Source organism: Dermacentor silvarum, chromosome 8, assembly GCF_013339745.2.
Source record: "Dermacentor silvarum isolate Dsil-2018 chromosome 8, BIME_Dsil_1.4, whole genome shotgun sequence".
In the NCBI taxonomy this organism is placed as follows: Eukaryota; Metazoa; Arthropoda; class Arachnida; order Ixodida; family Ixodidae; genus Dermacentor; species Dermacentor silvarum.
In genome coordinates this window covers 53,550,507-53,577,886 of record NC_051161.1, presented here as the reverse complement: position 1 = coordinate 53,577,886, position 27,380 = coordinate 53,550,507, and the positions used below count along the sequence as shown (strand labels likewise).

Sequence of the window (27,380 nt, the reverse complement as noted above, 5' to 3'; positions counted from 1 at the left end):
TGGTTTGGGTATCACTTCTTATAATGTTACCTTGAAAAAAGTTTTAATGCGTGTATACATGCTCCCCGCTATAATCCTCCTCGAGCGAATATGGGACTGTGGGATAAATAAATGAAAGGCTGTTCCAGTGACTGAATCGTCCTGGTTCTGTTTTCAAGAAGGCTTAAATGTGCGTGCGATGAGGCGAAATTTAGTCACGGTGTTACGCAGGCTAATAACCAAAGTGGGCCATGCAGCAATAAAACATATACGTACCACCGCAAATATACACAGGCTTCAAGCGTTGAGTTGTACGAACAATGCTGAAAATGTGTTCCTATATTAAAGTTTTACCGCATGGCCTGCATATTGGTTCTTGGTTCACTAAAGTCATGTTATTCTATTGATGGTCTAGTCGTATGCACGCCGTCATATGCAACAGTTGTCGCCTTGCGTCACCCTTGAATCACCTGTTAACAATAAGATTGTCGAACTTAGTGTGTCCTAGTGGTTTTTCCCACATTCCTTTGGTGCGAGATATCATTTTGTAGTTGGATTCATGATCTGTCTCGTTAGCGAATTTCTTGTAAGGATAAGACTATGCCGCGTGCAGTTGGGCCTTTTCTCTGTGCTCTATTGTGTCTGACTAGCGGCATTTTCAAGCTTAGTACATTAAATAAAAGAAGCAAAACAATGCAGCACTTACACCATAGAACATTCATTTGAAGAGCACAAATTTTTCATGTGCCAAGAAAATGACAACGTAAGGGTGTGTAAATGGTGTCATGCCACCCAAAACGCGTTTAGCATTTAACGAGAGTGCAGCAATCAGCTGCTCAATATCGTATTTGACCGTTTTTTCCCCCAAATCTCTACACAACGCCGCCTCACACGTCGAACTGCGGTAGAAGACGAACACTATCGAAAATGTTAACTTCCTATTGAGAATGCTTATTTTAACCAGAAAAAAAAATTCTGCCGACTTTTTTCTAGGGCAGTATGGGCTTGAAAGAAAGCAAGTGCTAAGATCCAAAGACAAAGAGTTGATAGACTGTCACTATCCGCTTTCAAAAGCACAAAGCCAATTTGTCTTGTTTGTGGTAAGGTTATGACTGTTATTTGACCGACTAGGGGGTTGGACGTTTTTTTTTGGCGAGAAAACAAAAGTAGTAGCCCTGGCATTGTCCGATAAATGACCATACTCTGACAGTCCACGTCTCGGCCGCACGAGAGTGGAGCCACGTGTGCAACTTTCAATAAAAAACGACTACAGCGCAAAAGCTTGTAATACTCGCCTTCGCGCACTACCGTTAAATGTCGCACGTTTAATAAAAGGAAAAGAAAGATGAAGTAGCACTGTGCTTTTTGATCACCTCGGAAGGAGACTACTTCCAAGAACGCCGAACGCAAATGACTCTACCTACTGCAAAAATGTTTAGGTGTTTCCGTCGAACGAGACAGTGACCTTATGTTAATGTATTGAGACGCTGCCCAAAACAAACAGGAAGAAAACAACAAGAGACGGGAAAGAGCGCACACTACCTAATACCACCATTTTTGGGCACTTGTACTTTGGATTCACTTTTAAAGCAACGGCTTGCGCGAGAGAATATATCCATTTTTCCAACAAGGAATCGACCCACCACCCGAAATTCTCTTTCTGCGTGCTGATATGCGCCATCCAATAGAAAACCGGATTTACAACATGTCTATGCCACCGTATCCGCAGTGGCAGACACCAAGCTGCTTTTTGTAAACGACACGCTGTGCCCCATTTGCTCGAAAAAAATTATCGGCACTCAGTCGCAAGAAGACAGAACTGCGCCTGTATTCGAAACTTGTATGTGTATTGCGCCTGGCTTGAGCGTAATAAGTAATAATAATATTAACTACAATAATATTAACAATAAGGTCAATTTCGCCCGACAGGCGAATCACTGATTGCGACAGAAATTTATTAGACAGCTGTGCAAACTAAGGTTAGTCGTTTTATCAGCTGCATAAACGGCTGTAAACATTCGCTTACTAACTAAATTAACCTGCACGTTGTCACGCGCGCACAATCACAAACGAGCACATCTCTCTCGATAAGCGCGGACACTCGCTGTCAAAACGATGGCGTGGGGGAGAGTGGCAGCAACAGCGAGCGAATTGTCCATCGTGCTACTTCTAGCTTCAACGCTAACTAATTGCGCCGAGAATACACCACACACGAAGGCATCAGGGGCACCTTAACGAAAAGCTATTCCAAACTGATTCTATTCTATTTTTGCAATCAGGCCTCCTTGATTGCCCAACTTCACTTGTATTTCACGCAACGTAAAGGAAAAATATTAGCGTAGCTTGCAAGGGAGGCGCAATGCTACAGAGAAAGAGGAGCTGATGGGCACCTAGCTTGGCATGGCTTTTGGACTAGGCTAAGCACTACCAAGTCATTCCCAGCATTTTCCGGAATTTATTGATCATTTATCGATTATCGATTAGCTGCTGGTTGACTATCGATTGTCTATCGATGAGAGACTAAGCTTAAGTAGTCCCAACCATGCTTAGCTAGACTTATCCAGGCTCAGCTTCGCCAGTTCACAGAGGTATGTGTCATTGCGCTTGGACGCTTTCTGCACTACCGCCAGGATCGGCCCACAATTTCTGTCCGCAGGTTACGGACTAACGCTCGGCTTAAACAGCTCCGCTGTTAAAAAACCGCGAGAGCTACTCACTCTTATATGACGTGTGCACACTAATTATGCATGTGAGACCGAACAACAGAAAAATATTATTTTTCGATTCTATGCCTTTTTACCATCAGCCATCCGCAATTGGTCAAAAGTTTTCGGGCTGCGTCCACTTCGCCTGTCTGTCACCTGACGTCCAAAAACCGTGAAAAATCACTGCGTCAAGGTGGCTTGTACGCATTAAAGATGCATTATTACGCCGATCAAAACTTAATTTTCTTTTTAATAGCCGGACACTGCCCCGTTCCGACATCAATAGAAGGTGGGTACCCGCCGATCGCTCTGGCACTGGCTAGTCGGAGCTGCCGTGGAGAATGGATTTATTTGCCTATATTAAAATTTTGCGTGACATTATATGGTTGTCGAGTCCTTTCAGCACGAAAACGACATCGCTATGTCAAATTTTCTTCACTGAAGATTCGTTTTAGCTGCATTGTTACGTTTCCGTTGCACGCCGACGTGATTTTATAGCAGACACCGAAAGCTAAGTAAGAAGAAGCAGGGCAAACGCAGGCGCCGGCAACACCCTGCTCATCAGGTTATCTACTTTCACTGCGCTAGCCCGGCCCCACGTTACCCCCTCCACTTCTGCGTGCTCATCGCCCTTGGTCAGCCAATCAGGTAAGATATATATGTTAAGTTAGGCAATGCTATTCCTTTTGAAAGCAAACAACATGTGACCTCCTATAAAATAGGAGAGCGTTTCAATAGCCTTCTCAAACAATGCTGCGAGTCACCGCCCGATGCTTGCGTTGGCGGTTACGTAAATTGGACATCAGGTGATTAGAAGGAAAACAGATTGGAATAGTTTTACGTTATAGGGTCCCAGCCATCGGCCCGCCTAGACTTTGTACCCAGCGCAGATCACTTTCTAGATCGGGGCCGCGCGGCCGCGCTCAGCCGCGCCATACGTAGCCGCCACGGGAGTAAAACGTCCCCCACTTTCACTGCGGCCTTGTGCGCGATGGAAGACGGAGCGCTTTTTCCCCGCCTTCCTCCCTTGCGCACGCGAGACTGAGCAACCATTCTTTGCTCACCCTCTCACGCTTTCACTTTACCCATACCATACGGCGCGCAGCCACGATGTTATCGCACTTGGACATTATACGAAACATCACGTTGACGACGACGGCGGAAATGTGCCTGGAGTGTCCATATATTTGCAATCGCAATAAAATTATGTGGATCTGACTCAGTGTGGTAAGCAGAGTAAGCTAAGCTTTCTCTGGTGTTTGCTTTGACTGACGATAGTACACGGTGATCTTAACAGTGAATGTTTAATTTCTTCAGCCTTTAGTGCAACCCGAGAGTGGTGAGTTGATGTTCTGCGTGCACCTGTTTGTCCGTGTAATACACACAATATACAGCGAGACGTGCTTGCTTGAGGCATTGTTGTGCGCCGTTTTTCATAACCTTCGAGATTGAGCCACCAGGCTTCTAAGATGAATCTGGCACGCTTCCACTCGCACCGTCAACATACGGCATCCGGCCGCGATGTTATCGCAGTCGGACTTCACACGGAACATCGCGGCGACAGCGAAGGCGACGCGGATGACGTCGGCGTAAATGCGCCTGGAGTGTACATATAACTGCTTTCACAATAATAAAAAAAAGTTGCAGTGGCTCAGCTCGGCTATGCCAGGATATACGTAGCGTTAGCAAAGGTTCAGCTGATTATTCTTAGCTTTCCTGGTTGTCTAGATTGTCAAGGATTAGCTTGATTGTCATGCTTACTGCTGCTCCAATGACACACACGCGGTATACGTATTATGTGGCACAGGTATATTTATTTTTGCGCTTTGCTAGACGTTCTTCCCTTTGCTCCAGTGTCTCCGCAGCACGTTTAGCCTTCTTCTGTTCATTCCTCCTACGCTCAACCGCTAATTGCCAGGCAACTACTTCGGGATCCGATGAGTCAAGCTTCTCCGTTCTTCAGCGCTGTTGAGCAGCATTTGCGCTCTCCTTCTCCATGGCTATACCACACTGGCAAACGCCAGTCAGAAGCGCAGCGGCTCCAGCGCAGTGTCAGACGGCGACTGCACAGCGAGCGCGCGCCGGCGCAAGTGCGTCTACCACGGCTACGACGTCACTCCTCTGGAATGCGCAGACCGGCGGCGGTGAGTCGCGCGCGGCGGCGGCGGAGTGCGCGAGAGGTGCCGGCTCCGGTGGCTCCGGTGCGCAAGCCGTGTGACATCACTGATCCTTGCGCATGCGCAGCACGGCTCTTGATGTGCCGCGCGAAACGGGCTTGGCTAGGCCAGTGTAGCTAACGCTACAAAAAGTTGTGTACGGGAAATACCGCTGCCATAAACTAGAAGCTTGTTTCCCCACAGTACGACTGAGTCTGTGGAGAAACAAACGCATTGTATGTTTCCTTCGTATTTCCAAGCGATTTGGTGCGACTGCATTTAAAAGCCCGGAATCAGGTTAGTCATGTCCGAACGATCGTCAGACCAGTGTTTTGCTGCGCTACGAGGACATTGTAAGAGTCACCTTACGAGAGGAAATATTCCCGACAAAGCGGGGCTCCGAGAAGTATTCTCAAGAGATTACCAATTTGCTCAGCTAAGCAATCGTGTGGCTCACAGCAGGCCCTACAACAATTGACCCGGTGTAGTTCAGTGGTTGCGGCTCCACTTTCTCAAACCTTCACAACCTTACCTTCGCGTATAACGTGCGAGATTTGCGTACACTTAACAGGCACGCATGATTTTAGTTATACTTCCGAACTGAAAAACGAAATCACGCAGAACCTCCTCTGGGAGTTGCCTAAGTATGCACAAGCATTGTGCCGCTTGCTAATCCCCACGCTGCCCGGTGTCATCATCAATGTTATGAAACTTGATTCGACCAGCATAAACCCTTATAAACCCTCATCGGTCGTTATCAACCTTATCGAACACGATCCGACCCTTACGAACTATTATCGGTCCTTATCAACCTGTATGTCCAGCTAAGCTGTTACAAAACCACCACTACAATTGCTGAGGGAGCATGCAATGTTTATTCATGGTTCGGATGCTTGTTTTGCACTTGTTCTTTATTGAAACGTGTGCTGTTCTGTGTATTGTATGGGTGATCTGAATGAATGTATGCGCTGTTCGCTTCACTTCGCTGAGCGCTTGTAGCCTCTGCTTTACGTGGTTATGAGCCATTGCATTCGTCTTACGTGACGGACGGACAAATTTCTCATTTGGTAGGCATAGAAATGCTTATGCATTTAAAACTAAAACGGGATGGTTTATTAAACGAGACGAAGCTGCTGATTTTCGCTGTAACACGGGGACTATCTTTTCCTCTTTATTTCGTTCCGTCGCGCGCACTATAGATCATGAGTTTTTCCTTTCAATTTGTTTTTACACTGATAATATTCAAACCTTCGCATTGTCGGCACATTGCACTAAACACACGTAACACACGTAACAAATTAAGTAAACACCTAACAAGTAACACGTAAACACACGTAACAAGTGCTCTATTTGGCGATGTCCTTTTGCGTCAAAAATTTGCCTAATACTAAATCTGTCTAAGCACCTTATCTTTCTAAATACCAAATGAAACACTTTACCATGCACCGAAACTTGAGAAAAAGGGGGGCGCGCAACTAGGCTTCGCGCTTCGATGGCACTCCATAAAGCCATTTGGCCCGCTCCTTCTTGCAGAATCTAATACCATCATCTTTTCTTATACGTCATGGCGCAAATATGCATCACAGCTGCACATTCGTGTCCATTTTTGACATGGTCCGCAAGCTCTTTCCCATCAATTCCACGGCAAACGAATCTTTTGCCCCTGTAGAGATGCTTTGCCGCATAGTAGCCAAACAAAAGCGCCCCAGGAAAAAAATTCAGCCGGCGGATTAAAACCAAACTGAACCTACACATATAGAGAGACCTACAGTATGTGCCACTAGAGTGCAATTAGCGGATGAGTTTTTACTGTGCTGCAAACTTACATTTTAAAAATTACCCCATGCATTTTCAATGGGTCTACAAAAGTGCCCCAGGAAAAAAATCCAGCAGGTGGAATTAGACTACACTCGACATATACCGTGAGAAAGTTGTCGGGAATTAGTGCCTAAAGTGCAAATCGCGAAAAACGAGCCATTGCTCAGTAATCGATTTTTAAAAAATGCTTCCCATAGAGTTACGCCAACCGCATCGCCCCAGGGTCGGCTTCGCCGCAGTAGTCGATGTCCCAGATTGCTGGACTTGTGATAGCTTTAGAGTCACTTACAATTCGTCATTGATTGGGTATGGTTGTGGCGAGTGCCAGCGCCTCCTCCTCCGAAGAGGCCCGAATGGAGGCAGCCGTCGCAAACCTACTGCTAAAGTCTATGACTCATATGACGAACTTGTGGTGACCCTGATACCCCGCGGCATCGATATAGACCACGTATTTGTATTTATATAAGCGTTTCTGTAGGGCTTTTGTTCTTTGTTGCCTCCTATATTTGTGATGAACAGGATGCATTTTCTTAGGAAGAGGAGGGATATGAAAGTGCTCACGAATGTGGAGAAGAATATTAAGTTTCTCCTTGGTCATAGGTGCTGCGATAATATTTAGGGAGTTCAAGATGTGCCTGCCAGTGTGGGTGTTGGATATGCGGTGGTGTTGGGCTGTCAGGTCGGCTTCTGCGAGCTGGCTAAATGTATTCAAGGTACCTCTAGCCAAAAGTCTCTCGGTGGAGGGGCGAATTGGCCCTCCAAGGGGAAATTTGTAGCGTTTACGTATGCGTGCATTGAATTTACCTTCATCCGCCTTAGGTGGAGATAAGGAAGTATATGATTTTACTGACAGCAAAGGCCTGTACCAGTCTTAGCAATTCTGCTTCGACCACCGTGCATTCTATAAGCCGAGTGGTGTGGTCTACACTGGCTATAATCGTATGAAGTGTATAAGTATTGAATCGAGTAGATTGAATGCGCATGCCAAGTACACGGATTTCGTCTACGACGGGAATTTGTTTACCGTTCATATTGATCTGAATGTTGGGTGTATTGCGTTTAATAGTTGATAATAGTAACAGCTCACATTTGGCGGTATAGAGCACTCGATGTTCATGAATCCGGCGCTTGTAGCCACTGCATCTGCCGCTTCTTATAAGGTACCTTGAATGTGGCAACCCAATCCACCCTTCATCCATAGAGTAATGCAGCGCCTCCTCTATTATTGCGATAGCAATTATATGGACAATTCAACCGGATTTCTGCCGTCGGCGTCGCCGTCGTCGTCGCCGTCGCCGTGAGGTTCCCTATAGATAAAATCTTCGCCGCGCGCCGTATGCCCGAGCGGAAGCGTGCGGGGACGCGCGCTATCACGGAGAGCGAACGCACTCAATCTCCCACGCGCAAGCGAGGAAGCGGGAAGCCAGCGCCGGAGGGAGCGGGGGGGGGGGGGGGGTGCACTTCCACTTTGCCAACAACCGCGCTCGTCGCTCGCTCGCACCGTCTCTTATCTCCACACGGCTCTGACCTTTATGCGCCGTGCATTTGACGCTCAGTTTCCGTTGAAGCGATCGACCGCACGTACCTTCGCCGCTGCGGCGTATCCGCTTGCTGCCAGAGTTTTGACGGTCGTTGTCTGCAGTCATTCAGTGTGTTCTTTTTTCAGTGCCTGGGCGAATGCGCTCCTCATGCCGTCGGGCGCCCGCTTCGCCGCTGCCGCGTGGCGGCGCTGTGTGAGTAGAATACAGGAAGCTGGCGCTGAGTGGCCGCGCGCACTACGAAGCCCAGGAATACGTGTTTCGGTGTTTGCATCCGTGTTTGATTGCATTCGTGTTCTTTCTCAGGCTTTTGCACGCAGGTGTTCCACATGCAGTCTGACCGGCCGCGCTGAGAGGGCGAAACTTGCATTCGTGTTTCTTTTCTTTCTTTTTTAATGCCTTTTCTATGCTTACCCAACGAGAAAACTGTCCGTGCATCCGTCCGTCCCTCGCGTATACGTAAGACGATAGAGCCCGCAACAGCAAGCGACTATCATTGCTGTTCCGGTGATAAGTAAAGGTGGTACAAACGATAAAAAGAATCGCTTTCGACACTAAACAGTGCGCGGAGTTATCAGCAGTCGGCACTCCCTGTCCGCTTCACAGATCGCTTTCAAGATATGCGCCGCGCGACGGTGCCATAGTACGTTTGATCTGTCCATGCTGCCGCCGGAGTCTTTTGATCACGGTTCATAACGGCTCGATACGGATATTCAAGGAGCTAAACAGCGATAACGGCTTATATGATCCGAACGTCATCAGCGCACATGGCGCAGCCACCTGCAGTACTTGCTTGCGTTATCAATGCACCTTGCACCGCCTACCGCACCAGTTCGTGTGGCCGCAGCGCTGTCGTTTGTACTGGCCGGATCAAGTGTCATAACACTGATAATGACACCGGGCTGCGTGGAGATGAGTAAGTGGCATAATGCTTATGCATACTTAGACAACTCCCGGCAGTAGCGCACCCAGGATCTCTGCCAGGGAGGGTTAGATTTTGGTGAAGGGGGGGGGGGGGGGGGGGGCAAGCACTTGCATAATATGCAATTCCTTACTTTAGCCAGAGGAATCCAACAGCAAATAAAATGCCTTATCATTTTAATAATGACACCAAGGATGATGACGATGTTTATTTCTGCAGCGTTTTACTTAAAGTAATTCTACATCAAGCCACCTCCTGAATTGTAATGACAATGTGAACAGAGCACTAAAAGTACACGTTGGACTGGTGGGGCTGGACTCGTGGGGGGGGGGGGGGGGGGGGGTTAACTCGGCGTCAGGGGGAGGGGTTACGTCGGCCGGTTCCCTTTGTTTTCCGCTACTTTTCCCAGGCACAGGAGGCGCTGGGTAATGCCGTATGCATATGGAGAAAATTGGAGATCTGGTATTTGTACCAGTATTCTAGCGATATAGGTCATAGCTAAATTAAATAGGAACGATGAGAGTACAGACACCCGAACTGTGCCAAAGCTACCTAGAGTAACTGGGGGAGACGTTTGATCATTGAGGCTAAAGATAGCTGTGCGATTGGTAAGATCCTCTCGGTTGTAGTCCTGCATTTTCGTACCACAGTTAGTAATGTTCAATGCTCTTTCGACGCTTACATCACTCTCCACACTAATACACGGGCTCACGCAACCACGGATATGCGCAAATTGGCTTTCGCGGAAAAAAAAAGGTAAACCCATTAAAATATCGGCGCAGCCAGGTCAACTCACTTCTCTAAAAGAGCATTGGTTGAGCACATACATCACTCCCCATGCTAATGCACAGTGCATGCTCACGTCACCTTTACCCCATGAATTAACGGATATGCTCAAATTGGCTTTTACGTAAGATAGAGCCATGATCTATGTTGCTGAAGGCATCTTGAACATCGTGTCTCAAGGTGGGAGTAAGGAGGCCATGCTTTAGCCTTAGCATGACGTCCTGGCAAGATAGTGACTGGCGAAAGTCAATCGTCTCTGGCGGGAATAATTCCATGTATTTCATGTATTTCTATGTCTTCTATGTATTTATTCAGATGATTAAGAATGACATGCTCGAACGTTTTGGCCAAGCATGACGTGAGGGAAATGTGTCTAAGATCAGCTATGACAGAGGGTTTATCAAGTGTGGGAATAAAGATTACTTTAGCTGTTTTCCACTTGTCCGGAAGGGAGCGGTTATCGAAGCAGTGATTACAATATTTTATAATTTTATAACAGCTTTATTTCGAAACTGTGACCGTGTTGGAGTGACGCGAAATAACGGACACTGAACGAGTGGCCAGCGTGGTTAATATTTCCCTTTTTATTTCACTCATTGTCAAAGGAAATCACCCTAAAAGTGTTCCTGCCATAGTAGGTGGTACTGCGGTTACCACGTCAATTTGTCTCGGTGGTTTCGGCGGCGAGAGGTGACACGCACATTTTGTCCTCGCGATCACCGCATTCATGAACACCAACTTAACACATAAACACAGGCGCGGCAAAAGATCTAAACAAAGCTCAGACGTTCATGCGCAAGGGGCTGCGCTCCAAAGAACAGAAGCACGCAGATCATTCGTTGCCCGAAGCCAAGCAACAGTCCACAGTTCCATAACCGACGTCCCGTCGACAGATGAACAAAGGTTCCTGTCTCTAAAAGAAATGCGAGCGAGGAATTGCGTGAGCTATACTGAAAAGGGCTCGCAGGTTCCAGTCAACGCCAATGAACACGCTTTCGTACAAAGTTTACAATCGAATCCATTTAACGTTATCTTCGCAGCCATTGACACTGGCTGCTGCAGGTCGTACTTACAATACTGCGCAGTTGTTGATGCAGCTATGTGTGGACAAAGGAAGAACACAAGATGTTCTTCCTGAAATTTTGATTTGCACCACGTATTGCAAGTGTAAAAGATAAAAGAAAGTTACGTTGCACCGTATCTTAAGGACAGCATACGCAGGCTGCCACAGAACACATAATAGTCAGTGGAACGCTGTTTCTCACAATGTTCTTTCTTTCTCATTAGTGCCTCTGTCAGATCACGCAGTGTACAAGATAACCCGGAGTTGTAATCCCGCCTCCTTCGTACAGAATTGTATTTATCGCAGCTAGGCTCTGGCTCTTTCGTTCGGTAAAAGAACGAAGCATGTCGCGACAAGCAGAGTAAGCTATTCATTTGTAAACGCTCACGCTGCTGAGTAAATAACCAGTATCTAAAACCATGTAGTAAGCTTGCCTATATATAGTAACGTTCGAATAAACACTGCCAACTAAGTACGCTACATACACCTCTCGGTAAAATATATCCAAGAGAACTGGAAAGAACAAAAAAAAAATGCTTCGAAGCGCCGTGTGGTCTGTGATTTTTTTTTTTTTTTTGCTCTATTTGATCCGTCTATCTGCTGTCAAACCCTGTTATGCGAGCTTCCCTGCTCGGTTGGAGCACTCGCTAGTGTGCCGCAGAATGCTGCTACTGCCGATGCGGACAGCCATATGCACCGTTATTGTTCGTCGATAAGTAGCGAAAGAAACCAATCTACGTACGCCTCAGGCTACAGCGTTGGCACGTATGTCTTCACCACTCCCTGCAAGTTGGTTCCACCAACTTGCAGTTGGTTCCAGCTGGGGGCAGTTACTTCTGCGTTGTTGGCTGCACGGAAAGACGACGCTACTCCCCAAGAACCAAGGGAGTTCTGTAAACTCCGTTATACGAGAGTAATTGTTCGTCACATACTGACTCCCTTTCCGAAATTTCACATACCAGCACAGCTGTTCTCTTCTTGGATGTGCGCACGCAACTCTTGCAAAAGGGAGTTAAAAACATTGAAAAGCAGTTACACCAGCACGGAGGAGTTGTCAAAACTCTCTTTGTTTTTAGAGTGCATACCGAGCCTTTACGCTCTCTATCGAAGTCGCGCCCAAAGAGCGAGAAAAGAAAGCGAGCTGTCGACACAAAAGAATACAATGCGACAGCAAAGCCGCGAGGAGGAAAAAAAGAAAAGAAATGCGGAGACAGCGCCAGGCAAACGAACGTCAATCAGCATATTTGTATTATTATATTCTATGCAGTAAGAAAAAGCGTCTTGGAGGGGTAGGGAGTCCACACTAAACGGCATAAGCATAAAAAGATTAACCTGTACAGGAACACCAGTTAAAGTACATATATACACGTAACGTTCGCCTTTTGCGCAAATACCATTAACTTGACGAATCAACGTTTCTCAGAGCGACGACGTGTGTGTTTCGCTCCTCTTTTACACCACGTCGCTTGTCTCACTTAAAACTCGGCGCCACATAGGGGCTTCATGAAGCATATATTGCACCTACGTTACGTAACGGCCCACGACGCGCACTGAGAAAGAGCAAGAGAAAAGGGAACAGCTCGTTTCTGTAGATGGGGAAACGAACGATAATGACATAAATAAGGCGAAGGATCTCACCAGAGACGGCGACAGTAACAAAGAACACATTGCAAACAACAAATCGTAATAAATAATACGCAACATTCAACATAGACAAACCCAAAGCTGTGTACAGTGGTTGACCGTGTCTTTCTTTTTTTTTATTCTCATTACGCGCAATCCTAGAGGCCACGAGTGCGAAAAGCACAGGCTGAAGTATTGTCTTACCTAATACCCCTCGAAACCGGGTCTACAGACCACGACAAAAACCCAAAGGAACACTTCACCCCCGAAAGATAGACCACCTCACACGTGAGTAATGACACGCGGGCCGAGTAAAGGGAGAAGCGGTTGATCTTTGTTGCTCACGCTGACAACGATGTAGCGAAAAACAAAAACGAAAAAAAAATTGTATACAGTTATACATTCGAACTCGCTCATAACACAAACACACACACACATTCGTTGGCACACGCACGAAAGCAGCACACGCCACGCAGTCAAATATGTTTCTTCACACGTTCAAGTGTACAATATAAGTGTAGAGCTATATTTTTTTTTACTGCTCGCTACCAGAAAAGAAAAAACAAAAAGGAAATTGGTAAGAAGAAAATAAGAAAGAGAGAGAGAGAGAGAGAGAAAAGAAATCGACGCTACACGTATGAGCCGAAACCGACCCACATTCTAAAAGAAGCTCATGATTTTCTTCGCCGCACCCCCATCTCCGAACTACCATTCCTGTACAGGACACCAAGTCACTTTGAAAATACTCCCAACCCTCCACGGTGTCAAGACTTCCCAAAACACTCTGCTAACGTTGCGGCCAACTCTACAGGAGAGCATTTCAGCTCATCTTCACCACTGCTCGCCTCCTCGAAATCCGGCTAGTTTGTAGACGCCGTCTCTAGTTCTATCGCATAAATACATCGAATGAAGTGAGCTTCTCGAGCTGTTAAGCCTTCGCATTTTCCTACACGGCCTATTTTCTTCCTCGCTAGATATTTCGTGATTTGTATAATATACATAACTATATATCATAATCTCTCAGTACACGTCTGCTGTGTAGTGTGCGTGAGTGTGTTATTTGTGTGTCTATCCTGTGTATTTAGACCTGCGTTTTTCCCCCCCAAACCTCCTGAGCGACCTTTTAGTTCACTTTTCCGTCAGATGGGCTGTACTTTTATTCCTACAAGGCTAGAACATCTACGAGCAACAACACATCAGACAAAGTACTTTGGCGAAAGAAATAACGAGTCAACGTGGCACGAAGAACAACGCTCTTTGGGTATACTGAAGTGATGTCCACTATTAGTATAGTTACACACCTCTACAAAAGAACCGAAGTGAACACAAAACGAGAGGAAACAACACTGACGTTCCGTTTATACACAGCACCAAATGCAATATATGAAGACTAGCGGAAAATTCATATCATTTAAGACAGCGTAGCATAGGTCTAGAAGTACACACATCTTTTTTTTTCTTTCTTTAAATACACTCTTGATCTATGGAATAAAAAGTCTCACCATAGCATTTCATTTTCTTCTTCGTCTTCTTCTCGGTGTGCTCTGTACGACATGCCGAGACCGTTTGTGTCGAACTGAGTGTCAGACAAGGGAACGATGTACCATGAAAAGATGTGATGACATTCATGCATTTATAGTAATGAAATTCACCGGCCACGCTATATTTCATCCATGGATGTGTCGTCGGGGAAACATCGTCTTAAAAACGGCTTGAGCATGGTTTCGACACAACTCGCATTATTTATACACATCTCCAGCAATCCTTTGTTTGCATTTATGTCGATTCCAGTTCATTATTGTACAAACAGCGTCTCCAAACACCCACAGTCCAACTTGCGGTACGCATAAAATGGGTGGGGGGAGAGGGGGGGTCTGTATTCTGCACATGAAACAATAATAATAATAAAAAAGAAACAATGTGGATAACAGGACTGGTACATAAGCGTTATCCGCACACCAGTGACTAGTAACGTCAAGACACTTGCAAAACAAATGCCTTTTTTCTTTGCCGAGTAATTTTGGCCCTTCCTCGACTGCCGTTGAAGAGCTCGAGCAGGGAGCTTTCAACTTCGGCGGGGTGACTTCTTCACGCATTGCTACAGGCGACGTCTTGGAGCTTGCGTCGCACGAACGTGGCTAACCGTGAGCGTTGAGAGAGGGTGAAGGAGAAGGGCAGCAATGCAAAACTCTGCAGGTCAACGCGAACGCATAATGGAACGCGGCTCTTCAAGGCAACCTTGCCACCCTTCTAGCTCGTGCACAGGACAACCAGTGCAACGCGTTGTCAGCAGCGTCCTTCAGTCCAAGGCAAAAAAAAAAAAAAGGCAGCAATGCGCAGGTTGCCGCTTTTCATCTTCAACCGCTGCACGCTACGATACTGGGGCCACACATACAAACACAGGCGTGCCACATTACGCATGATGATGGGAACCCACATGTGCCTCGCAGTTGATATGCTCCATTTGTTTTGTCTTTTTTTTTTACATCCAGGGGTGCGTGCCCCCAACCTGCGGCATTGGCTTGCCCCGAAAGAATGCCCACGAAATGAACAGGTGGATAGAAACATCGCGATGCCTCCTCGAGTGTGTTCAGACCTTATCTCGGACCATCGCCAATGGCGCAGCCATTATAGATGAGTCGCGTCCCGTACAACGACCACGACGTCCCCGCAGGCGCAAAAGACTAGAATCGACATATTCACATGGTGACATACAAAATACGAATGGCCCTTGCATTCAGCCATTGCCCACAGGATACCGCGTTTGCACGAGGTTTGCGACCACTCAACAGACTAGAGAAAGAGAGAGAGTGAAAGGATTAATGAAAATAACCACATGGCCATCTGGGTCGCACGAACAAAATGGAGGGCAGCGATCAAAAAATCCTTCCTATGGGATGCTCCCCTGTCCTGCTATTTGAACAGCCCCCGGCAGTAAGTGGAAAATCGAGATCGGCGAGGTGCGACGACCCGCGGTAAAATGGGGAACACAGGGAGTACAAGGAGGGTCTGCTGGAGGCTGTCCTGGTCCCCTCTTGTACATGTTTGCACTAATGCGCAGTCTCCGCGGTCATAGCTTTCGGTTTCGCAGAAGGCAAAAGAAGACAATAATTCATCGGGACTGGAAACAATTGTAACAGAATAAGAAGGACAAGACTGCCTGCAAGATTCACTCAAAGTGTGCCCTTCATCAAATCCGTACCCAACAGGGATCCTGCCGAAGCAGCGAAATGCGTACGAGTGGATTGGTGAAAGTGGATGCCTGTAGAAAGACAACAATTACCGACGGGCCCAATGCATTCCTGCGTAAGTTCACATAACTATAGCATCGTGATTATTGATGTCTAAGATGGGCCCGGAATACGCCGCAACAAAGACGAAATACCAGTTTTGTTTTTCTATCACTATAGCCCGTGCCCCGTAGTAGATAACAAGCCAATAACGTAAAAACCACCCCTGAAGGTTCGTCCAATGACGTGGCAGTGCTCCCCGATCTTTTACTCCCCTTAGCACTCTTTTTTACTCCCTTTTACTCCCGTAGCAGCGCATCGCGAACGACCGCATGAGATGGCAGAGAATTCTCGACAGCCACCCTCGGCCACTCAGACGGTGATATTCATCTGCTCCTCACATATGAAAAGCGTTTGCGCCACAAAATGCGAGTCATTCATACATCTGACATTCATTCTTCCCCCTTTGACCTTGCCCGAATCGCGCCGTGCGGCTTTCGTGATGACTCAGTGATCGAAGATGGCTTCCGTGATAAACTGACAGTTCGCATACTTGACCCCCCAAAATAAGGGCAAAACTGCGACAGCGGCAATATTATTTTTTGTTTATTTCATGAGAGAGCGTCTGAAGACACGGCGAGCTTTAGTGTGCACGTTATTCCATCTATAGGCTTAGCGAATCATGCATGCATGAACGGCATCCTGCGCGAGGCCGAGTAAAGAAAGCTCTTCCGTCGCCGAAGTATCGCGCATTTCGATGTTGTCTTTTTTAAACACGTTTTGAGGGGATGTTAAGTACGAGTATGTACAGGAAAAACGGAGCAGTGGCCGCAAAAGAGAAGCTCATCGGCTGAGCGCTTGGCGCAACGGTGCGCAGAGGCGCAAGCAAACGAGGATGGAAGAAAAAAACAAGTGCATGGCGAGGACAGACCAAGCGAGAGAGAGAGGGGGGAAAAGCACGTTTGATGCGTTGACACGGAGCCGGCTTCTTGAGGAGGAGAACGTTGCAGCAACGTTCCGCAGCGGATGCTCTGGAAACGCGAGCAGCTTGCATGGAGCCGCCAGCATCGTTCCTTGCGCTACTTGCAGCGTGAGTGCCGTTTTTTTGCTGGCGCTGCTTCGCGGTTTGCTCTTGTGGGTGTACGAAAGCGTTATCCCTCGCCCCCGATGTAAAAGTCAGGTACTCTGATCCGGGAAAAGAGAGGAGACGCGCCTTTGTCCGCCGACGGCGCGAGAGATCAACCGGGGGTTGCTTTGGCGCCTCGGGTCCCCAGCCACTTGGCCCGCGTGCGAGTGGTGAAAAGTTGAGCTTTGAGCGCCGGTTTCCCTACTAGTGTTTAGCTTGCGTATGTACAAAAGCCGCCCCCCTCCCCCGGCTCAGGAGCCACAGACCCGGCGGCGGTGGGCGGCGCTATACTTTGGCACCAGTCAGCACTCGGACTGCTTGGAAGATGAAGGGGTCTGCTGTTGCTGCTGCTGCTGCGCTTGGCTCCGCTGCTGGTAGACGGCGGCGCCGCCGTAGTCTTCGTACACAAAGAACTGCTCCTTGACGTCGGGCCTGTTCAGTCCCGACGGCCCCGCGCGGTCGGCCGACGAGGCCCTGGGCTTCCACACGGGCGAGCCGGCCTGCTCAGCCGGCGGCTGGTACGAGCTGGGCGGCTGGCTCGACTGGATCAGCCGCGCCGTGGCGCCCGACGACGACAGGGACGAGGCGCTGCTCAGGCTCGTGGGCGCCTTGGGCTCGGAGCGGTCCGAGCGGTCCGAGCGCTCGGAGTCCTCCTCGGAGGCGGCGGCCGCCAGCTCCCGCGCCGACGCGCTCATGCCGTTCATCGAGTCGGTCACGGTGCGGCTGCGCGTGCCCCGGAAGCTGGGTCCCGGCAGCCGCGGGTCCGAGGGCACGTTGTCGTACGTCTCGATGGCGTCGCCCGCCGAGTGGCGCTGGGACGACTTGTTGCGCTTCTTGCCGCTCAGCGTGCGCGACATGGACGACGTGGAGGGACCCGCCGCCGAGGCGGCGCTCGAGCCCTCGTTGCCGCCCAGCCGGCGCAGGGTGCCGGGCTTCTCGCGCACGGCCGGCTTGGTCGCCGGCACCGTCATGTTGCGCACCGACTCGCGGATGATCTGCCGGATGGTGCGCAGGAAGGCGTTCCGGAACTCGCTCGTGCTGCGCACAGGAACGCCACGGTCAACACGCGGGATCAAGCCTACATACGGCACGAGTACCAAGGCTACCCGACACGCCAGCCCTATGCCACTTCCTGTCTGCCCTTTCTTAGGATCCCCTCAAAAAAGGGTGAGAGCAAGCTATATGACGGTATTGATATAACTTAGAACAATGAGAAGGTAAAACTGAAAGAGACTGACGTCTGAATACTACTCTGCCTTCGCTCAGTGTCCAAATGAAGAGCCATGCGCTCATTTTGTGCACGACAAAATGATAATTGCTCCCACGCCGTTATTTTAATTGGTTATAGTTGGTGCACTGACTTTTTCGGCCAGCATAATGTTACACAGAAACAACACTGTGGCGTTTCCTCTCTGTCGTCTCTGCGTAACGTTATGGTGTCCGAGCCAGTAGACTGGCATCCCCGACGATATTGCGCGTCCACGTAGAAGTGCGTTCACACATCGATTAATCACACCGATACAGCCATACATGTGTGTTATTTCATACTGGGTTCCGCATAATATTTTAACTTTATTTTATATAGCGCGAAGCCGCATGGATGAAAGCAGCGAAGGCGAGACAGCAAGGTCCAGCTACACATATCCACATGTTGTCGAGCCGCACGAGTCATCTTTATTGGCAGCATTCTCTGCTGCAAATGCTCGCACATACGCTGCTCTTGCTACGCACGCGCCATACTGAACCTGATTTCAAAAGGATGCTTTGGGCTGCTTATGCTGGACATGCACTTTTAACGCCATACTTGAACCTCTACCTAAGTCCACGGTAACCGCGCATGAAAGTGAGTGGGGCAATTGCATACCTGTTAGACAGCTGGTACACTTTCTCTGACCGACGTTGAATTTGCGACTTCAGGTGCACCAGCTCCCATAGATAGTGCGAGTCCGCATCCTTTTGGCTACTGGCTCGAACCTGGACCTCGGTCACAGGAATTAGTACCTGGTACCGGATAATCTCCACCTCGGCTGCGTTGTTCTTGCTCGAACCTCCCTGGAAAGTAACCACGACGTATGTTTACAAACTCATCCTAGTGTGTCTACGGCGATGGAATGCTTTACAGGCTACCGAAGAAAAAATGCTCCGCAAAGTACTTAGGCTTCAGTTCTCTATAATCTCTCATATTTATATGTCTTTGTATTTAAATAAATTACGTTTTTTGACTCAAGCGACCGGGTCAAATTTTTTTTCCAATCAATGTTATATGAAGGTAACGTTATCTGACAAAACAATGCAGTCGTCGGCTTATTACCAATGGCTTGTCTGCGCTCCAACTGCTTTCTTACGTTTTGACTCTGTTTTCACATTGCACTGTTTCGTATAGGGTATAAAAGTAACGACGAACTTGCACTACCAAGGTGCAGGTACTACGCGACTTGGCCAATAATGGCTGTTGCCTCCGAGATTTCGGTGCACATCTTTGTACTCTGTTTACTTGCTTTCACCTTTGTCTTATTATGTTCTTGCGTGTTCAGACATGTGACACATAAAATGACTTAGAGAAGAATACATAAACCAATGCTAGCATTATGTATAACCTGCTACCGTAAGTAAAATGTTGCGTGATCACTTATCTTGGAGGCACATGTGACACACAAGGGGCTTCGCAAACCAGCGCACACACAGAGTATCACTTTGTATTACCGGTATGGAGAAACGTGCAAGTAAGGCCACTGACCATGAGTTTCTTTTTCTGCCTGATGCGCTCCTTGCAGAGGAAGACCACGGCCGTCTTGAACACAAAGCACATGGCATGCAACTCCAGTCCCTTCTTGATCTTGCCCAAAAACTCGGAGATGTTGAGCCACTCCACGCCGCCATAGTACAACAGCTCCCCAGGGCTCAAGTCCACATGCTGGCCATGAGAAGGACAAAACAGAGAGCAACGTCAAGGGACTAGAGAACGGGAATGTGTGAGGAGGGGCCGGTGCAGAAACCCTGATGCTTCTGGTTTGTAAGGACACTTGGTATTGCATACGAATTCAGCACTCATATAGGTCTCCTGATTAAGGAAATATCGCTTTTAAACTAAACGCTTACGCAGTGTTAGTACGATAGAACGATGGTGCATAAGCGTAATTCACCCGTTACTCGAGTCTGACGTTATTCACTTTCGCATTGCAGCCGTCCGGTAACCCTAACCAAGCAAAGAAACCGCGAATCGTTTTTTATTTCTCTATCCTTTTTTTCTTCTTTTTTTTAGCCAACGGCATACAGCGTTGCAAGAGGCTCACCAAACAGGGAAACTGTGGTCCAAAAGTTTCAAGTATAATGTCGTAACAAATATCAACTCTCAATACGTAAAAACGGCGAACTATTCTTTGTGTCAATTTCGCTGCTCTTTGCATATGAGTGTAGCCCTAACCAGTTGGACTAGTTCTCAGCCATTTCTAAACAGATTGCAAACGCGGTTACTCCTAGTTAGTGTGAACGCCCAGCGCAGATGCATACGATTTTTAACGGTCCATCATTTGTCCAAGAGATCTCGCCCTCGATTATGTTTCAGTTTAAACCGTTATTTGTAGCTGTTTTCCTCTGGCGTGCGTGTGTGTAAGAAAGGTGATAAGGACCGTAAACGGATGGAAGCCACATTACCTGCTTTGAGGATTTGACGTGCTGCCGGTACAAGTGATCGAAGATGGCTCCGTATTCCTCGTGGATCCTCTGCATTTCGTTTATGTGTTCGGCCACCCTTTCCATTCCCTTGAGGGCTTCTGCAAGTCGACAAAGAAAGCGGGTAACCTTATTGCCACTGTTATGGTCGGCTTAGAACTCTGCATCTCAGTTGTGGGAAATCAAACCCGCGCACGTTCCCGTGTCGGGGCAATTATCTTCATCCCCAATAGGCGGTTATGATCTTCCTGGAAACTGTACCTCTCAAATGTGGGAATTAGGCCCGAGCGCTTTTCCCGTGACGAGATAATCCCCTTCATCCCCGAGAAAGCGTCACACCTCTACGACCTGAGCAAACGCAAAGGCGAGCTACCAAAGGAGAGGACTCGAGGGGGAAGAGGTCGTCAACTTGACAATCGGCCCGACAGAGGACTGACACTTCCACAAGTTCCCCGAAGGAAACATCGGCTACCGCATGACCACGAGGGGTTATTTAAGGCCGTCCTGGCCCCCGTGTTAGAGAGAACCGCTCGAGATTCGGACAGAGTCAAAACCACGTACCAATGAAGTGAATACAGTCTTTTCTATTTTTCATCATCACGATGCCCGCCTTCATCGCCGTCTCCTGATTCTTGCGGTGACGACCCACCTCACCCGGTCGAGATTATATCACCACTGATTAGTGGTTGTTAAACGGTCCAAAAGCTTCGCGGCGTACGCAGTCGCTGCAGTGGCAAAGGTCTCCGGGCCAATTTTGACCACCTAGAGTACTTCATAGTGCATGCAAAGCATGATGCCCGAGATATTGTTTGCTAATTAATCGACACCACCGGAATGAGGCCGCGAATCGAACACACCATAGCCGTGCTTTGCAGCACAAACACACAGCCACTTAGTCAACAGGCCGGGTTTTATTAATGTGAAAGCATTATATGTTCCATAAATCGGAAAAGCCGGCGTTGTCCTCAACGAGTGCTACCAAAAATCATCAGCGTGGATTAAGGTGGATTAAGGTTGGTACAAATTAGAGCAAGGTCGATTAAAGTGGATAAAGGTGGATTAAGACTGGTACAAATTAGAGCGAGGTGAATTAAGGTGGATTAAAAATGGATTAAGGTTGGTCCAAGTTAGAGCAAGGTGGATTAAGGCGGATTAAAGTTGATTAAGGTGGATTAAAATTGGTACAAATTACAGCAGGGTGGGTTAAGGTAGTGTTGTAAAGGACACGTGACAATGTATGCCGTCACCTATCCTGTACGTAAACAATTAATTAGAGAAGTCGTAATGCTTTCGCATTCAAATCACGTAAGGATACTTAAGTGACTGTCAGTTTTTGCCATTAACGTCGTCTGCACTACGAGGTGACATAAATGTCTGCAATCTTGGTTGTAGATCGGTTTAAAACTGAGCGCCATTTTTTATTCCTTTAATGACGGCACATATAAACGCCCGAAAAAAAATTGCTTTCTCTGTAAGTGCGCAAGACACATCGAGAATGAGCATAATCAAGAAAAAGAAAAAAAATATATTTTGCCAAACTGTTTTCAGCAATAGGGAGGGGGGAAACGTCCTAGGCAGAAAACTGGAAGTGGACTTCACCCCAAGCCACCTAAGGCTTTGTAATTTGTCCTAGACACCGGTCGTCATATGTGATCCTTAGGTGTACATTTCGTTTGCTTTACATCGCATGTGCAACACCACTGCAGCAGGATATCTTGCATCGGTCAGCCTCCTCCGACCTTGCTTTCAAAGGACAGCGGGTCGAGTGTCAAACTACTTCTTCCTCATCCAGCGTTCCTGCTCTCAACCGACCAATGACGCTTGCTGCCTGCCATTCATTCGGCCGACGATATTTAGCCAGAAACTTTGTATTCAATACCGAAACTCAGCAATTTTTTTTTCTGGTATGTTGCTTGTTGGCAACACTCGGCGGCAATAAATGGTTAATGTTCCAAAGGAAAAAAAAAGCAGCGATAATTATAATGTGGAATGGAATTGCATACTTCAAACTGTGCAAGTATTATTTCTTGCAGCTTTGAAACATTGCGGTGGCTCGCAGCAATGTCACTGTGACTTACTATAGCCGGCTACAACCTATAGGAATGCATAAATACACCGCTGTCCAATTTCGAGAGCTCGTATAGATGCGCCTGGCGATTACTTATGTACAATCATATCAGTTACGTCACGAGGGAGGTGAACTCAACTTTTCAACGTCGGCACTCCTTCGGCACTACTGTTTTTGAGCGCGGAGGCATAGCGGGCATTTGCGGTGCGGTCTTGCGGAAGGATCTCAAAAGGGAATTCAAAGTTTGTCGCCGAGTATAGGGCATTAATGATAAAGGAAAAGGGCAGGGAGGGTGACGTGCCTGCGAGGTGGTGGTGTTCCTCGGTGACTGGGTCCGTGAGGTGCTTGAGCTGCTGAAGCAGCAGCGGGTACTTGAGAATCCGCTGGATGGGCTTGATGAGGTACGACTCGAGGGAGAAGCTGTGCTGCCCCTTGGGATTCCTCGTTTGAAGGAAGTCCGAGAGGGCCGTGTTGCCTTCGCCTGCGCGTCGGTACAGAAGTGGACTGCGATTGAGCTCACAGTGATATCGGAAATCGTCTATTAAAACCCGTGAGCGTGTCTCCGATGAAGGTTGAGCCGCATATTGACATGACATATTTCGAGCTTTGGTAACTCGTTAACTGAAATTAGCCGTAAAGTAGCAAATAAAAAAAATGGAACGTGGGACACGGGCTGGCGTTATAAGCTGGTAGTCAGAACGTGTCCCCCGTATCTTCCTGCATGTGGCCTATGCAATATAGCATGCGAAAGGCCACAAAAGCTTTTCTGCGCTTATTGAAGGCTACTGTACTGTAGGAACGCTTGTGACCACGGACATTCATCTGCGAGTGACTCTGCGAATGAATGACTCTTTATTATTTTCCTTCTCTCTCCTTATCTATCCTTCCCCTTTCCCCTCCCCAAGCGTAGGGTAGCCAACCGGACACGTCCTTGGTTAACCTCCCTACCTTTCTCTGTTCGTCTCTCTCTCTCTCTCTCTCGCTCTGCGCATCTTCTTTAACACCTTGTTTCAGGTGATGCTGTGGATTTTAATGGCTCAACTTCAGCCAAAAATATTGCACTATTATGCATGCAAACCAGCTACAAGAAAGGGAATAACTGTCGTTCATCTGACAGCAGCATGGCATGATAAAGAAGACCCATGCGGGTTTCTCACTCACAAAGTTTCGCAGTTGAAGAAAACAGTTAATACTATCACAATTTTCCCCTTTGATCAATCTTCTCCAATCTTCTGGATTTCAGCAGAAGCGATTTGCCAAAAAATTAACAGGACTAGCACAATCGATCGAAACACCAGGAACACTGTCGGGCTTGCCTTGAGGCATGCCCACATTATAAGTGCTTCACTGATTGTAACACCTTTATTTAGAGAAAAACGTGGCCCTTTTTTGTTTTCTGCGAGAGACAGTGACTATTAAACAGCTTTTACGCTGTAAGAGAGATACTGATGGCACTATTTGTAATGCAAGTCTTGTATAATCCAACCACTATGTACGAATGCCATCAAGTTACGCCAGCAAGCTTTAGCTGGCGCCTGTCTTTATTCACCTAAGTTACATAAACATCTATTTAAAGATACGGCTTCATACAAGGGCGGTAATAATGCCAGCGACGTCATTGTAAGGCTGAGCAACGCATTAAAAGAAATTTATGCGCCATTACTCTCTCTCCCTCTTCTATAGATGTGCAAAGGTTTAGAAGGAGCATACTTACTCGGGTGCAAGACCTTTTGAGCTTTGGAGTGACTGGCGCAGAAGGAACTATAAAGCTTGAATTGATCGGCGTAGTATAGGAAGGAGTTGCCCAGGGCAAATAACACGTTCTGAAAAAATAAAATAAAAGAAGATTGAGTCCAACTGTGGCTAAGGTGTACTTGAGAAACGTGTACGAGACATACAGTGCGGCTCTACAAAAGTAGCGAAGGATCGATATCTGTCGCATTGCGAGAAAGTGTCCCCGCTATAGCTAACAGAACAATTCCATTCAAACTGTGCACTCTTTGTCAAAACGGTGCGAGACATGGCCCGTTTGTTCAGCGCTGAGCCTTAGGCACGTACGGGGTTGCTATTTCATCGCACTGTTATTCACTGGACGTTGGACCGCCTTGAGACTCCATAGCTTTTCTACCACAGGAGCACTACAGCTAGGGTGCCTCGATGTCCTAATCACCCGGGCACCCTAGCCACAGTCAACGTTTGCATCTGTAAACGTTGGCCACACCACGCTGTCGCCACGAACGCAGTGAACTGTGCGTTCCACAGAAAGAGTGCTTGCGCGTAACCCGCGTTCACGAAGTGCAACGTTACCGCAACTTTTTTTCCGTTATTATATACAGAATTTTTCAAATAAAACAACAATTAACTTCCCCTATGATTTCCTTGGCCTCACTGTCAGTTGTTTTCATGTGAAATATGACGTGAAATATGACTTCGGCGCATAAAACAACGAAAACTAGAGATAAGAAATAACACGAAAACATATTGCGCACGAATACATACATACAATATAGCTTTCATATAATGTACAATCTTCACCAATATGAAAGGGAACACCAGATTTGTGCTCAGAGACGGCAATTTTCTTTGTGCGTGCTTTAAATGAGAAAAAAGCTTCATGAGCGGCATTCTTCAACAGAACAACATAACAAATAGCATTGAGTAATGTTCCGACTTGCAAGTTTGCAAGAATCACTGTTTGAACGCAGATGAAGTATTCCCTTTCATATTGGCGGAGAGTGTACATGCGCATGTTCTACCTCGGAGTCATGCTGCCGGCCATTTTGAAGCAGTTGTGGAATACTACGTTATTTTGCGAAATTTGTGGGGAAGAAACTATGTTCTAAGTGCAGCGTTTATGTAATACAGCTTATGTGACAGCTGAGCGCGCACCTTAAATTGGCTCGGGTGCTCCAGCCGATGGAAGTCCGGCTCTGTGGCGATGGCTTCTTCGAGGCTCTGGAGGAACTGCCTCTGGAACTGCACGATCTCCTGGATGTTGCCGAACAGTGCGCTGATCTCGGCGTTGGACAGCAGTGTCTCTTTCTTCATGGGCTCCAGGTAGTGCTCCAGCAGGTTGTTCAGGTGCTTTGCGGGGAAAGGCGACGTCCAGGGGGGAGGGAACAGCAACGCTCACGCAACAAACCCTTTCACTGTGCGCGCTGTTCTGGCTCCGCTATAGCCATAACGATAGCTTACACACACACACAAAAAGCAACATGGTGCTACACAGCCAGAACAGACTCTCTCTGTCACTACCTGTGTGAATTTTTTTTCGAAGTACAGCCTTTCGTTTGACTAAGTTTGACAAGTTCCTGCATGCTCTATGCACGTATTGAAGGCAACACTATGTTAATAGAAACACAAGAGAACTAATATATTGACTTTTGGAAAGGATGTATATATACATCAGCAACGACTGAAATGCGAAGGGCAGCGCGCAGGCTAACGGAAAAAATGGACATGAGGAGTCATGACAAATTATGATGTGTCACGCGCGATCATCGTGATGCGTCAGAGTCAGTCATTAATATTCGCGCTCACAGCTGTTACATATAGGCTATGCCCAAAAGCAATGAGCTCCGCTCTTCTCATTTTAGTCGGAGCCGATAGTGGACGCTCAAGTCTGACTAAGCGGGAGTGGACAAGACCGTCCACCGTCAAGTAAACAATTAGACCCTCATTTGTTCCCAGGAGTTTTCGCTACGAGGTAGTACCACGAAAAGAGTTTCAGGTACTTAAGACCAATCTGACATCGCTATAACGTGAGGAATGGATTTGGTCAGCGAGAAAAGATTTGTTTGCGAACAAATCCAATGTTATCGCGAGACTTTGAAGACAAGTCTGCCTTGGCTGCGCTTGCAAGCTATATTGCTCAGTAGTGCCTTGCTGTTTTTTCTAAAACGCTACGGAAGAGGCTGCACTGTTTCTCATCGTCGTCAGAAGATGCACATAATTAATGGGTTTACATTATAAGCATGGTTCTTAGGGGCGGCACTAGAACCCTGTGTGATCGCTTCGAGTGTCAGTAAAGGTCCAGGATGTTCCCCCGAACGGGTTCAATAATGACGGGTTAAAGAATAGCCCGTTAGCTCGAGAGCTAATCATTCGTGCAGAATCAAACGATAGTGATCAATATATTTTTGTTCAGGTCAAAGATAAACTCCATTTCTCAACTGCTACTGATGAGCTTTCAATGCAATGTACACTATGCGCAAGGAGCGTCTCAGCTATCGCCTGAATCCTGACGTCATTAGGGAATGTGAATAATATTTATCTCAGGACAACGAGTTCGTCTCCTCAAAGGTCAAGAGCATTGCGCTCCGTCGCTAGAATTATAAGCTTTTGCCGCACTAAATGTAAATGGACAGCAGTTAAACTAAATATAAAAACAGGGATATTCCCGTCTGCGCCCTGATAAGCGCCTGACTCCCGTATCGCTCAAGAGATGATGACATCCGCGGATGTTGCCTGTGTACACTATGTAAAAGCGTATTTTTAAGTTTTACTCGTACGTCGAGAATGAGGGACATTTAGCCAATGTCATAGAACTCATTGAAACTGACTATGTTTTACACAACCCGAACGCGAATTTATTGAGAAATGTGATGAAAGTGAACAAGTTCACAATATACTAGCTAGATACAGTTGAGATTTAAGATGCACTCTTACGGTGCCCATTCCAACATTCTTTTAGC

At 47.3% G+C, this 27,380-nt stretch overlaps 1 protein-coding gene across 2 annotated transcripts in view; it reads right to left on the bottom strand.

The window, feature by feature from the left end:
* Window positions 1-10,464: 10,464 nt before the first annotated feature.
* The window catches only part of LOC119461251 (protein still life, isoform SIF type 1), a 217,655-nt gene continuing 200,739 nt past the window's right edge, over window positions 10,465-27,380 (bottom strand). For both annotated transcript variants that reach the window (XM_049672149.1, XM_049672148.1), the window contains 7 exons: window positions 25,576-25,770; window positions 24,401-24,509; window positions 22,988-23,167; window positions 20,601-20,719; window positions 19,684-19,860; window positions 18,811-18,998; window positions 10,465-17,984 (listed from right to left, as the gene is read on the bottom strand). In XM_049672149.1, the coding sequence (XP_049528106.1) occupies window positions 17,249-17,984; window positions 18,811-18,998; window positions 19,684-19,860; window positions 20,601-20,719; window positions 22,988-23,167; window positions 24,401-24,509; window positions 25,576-25,770 (1,704 nt within the window). In that variant the 3' untranslated portion in view covers window positions 10,465-17,248. The remainder of the gene's footprint in view (window positions 17,985-18,810; window positions 18,999-19,683; window positions 19,861-20,600; window positions 20,720-22,987; window positions 23,168-24,400; window positions 24,510-25,575; window positions 25,771-27,380) is intronic.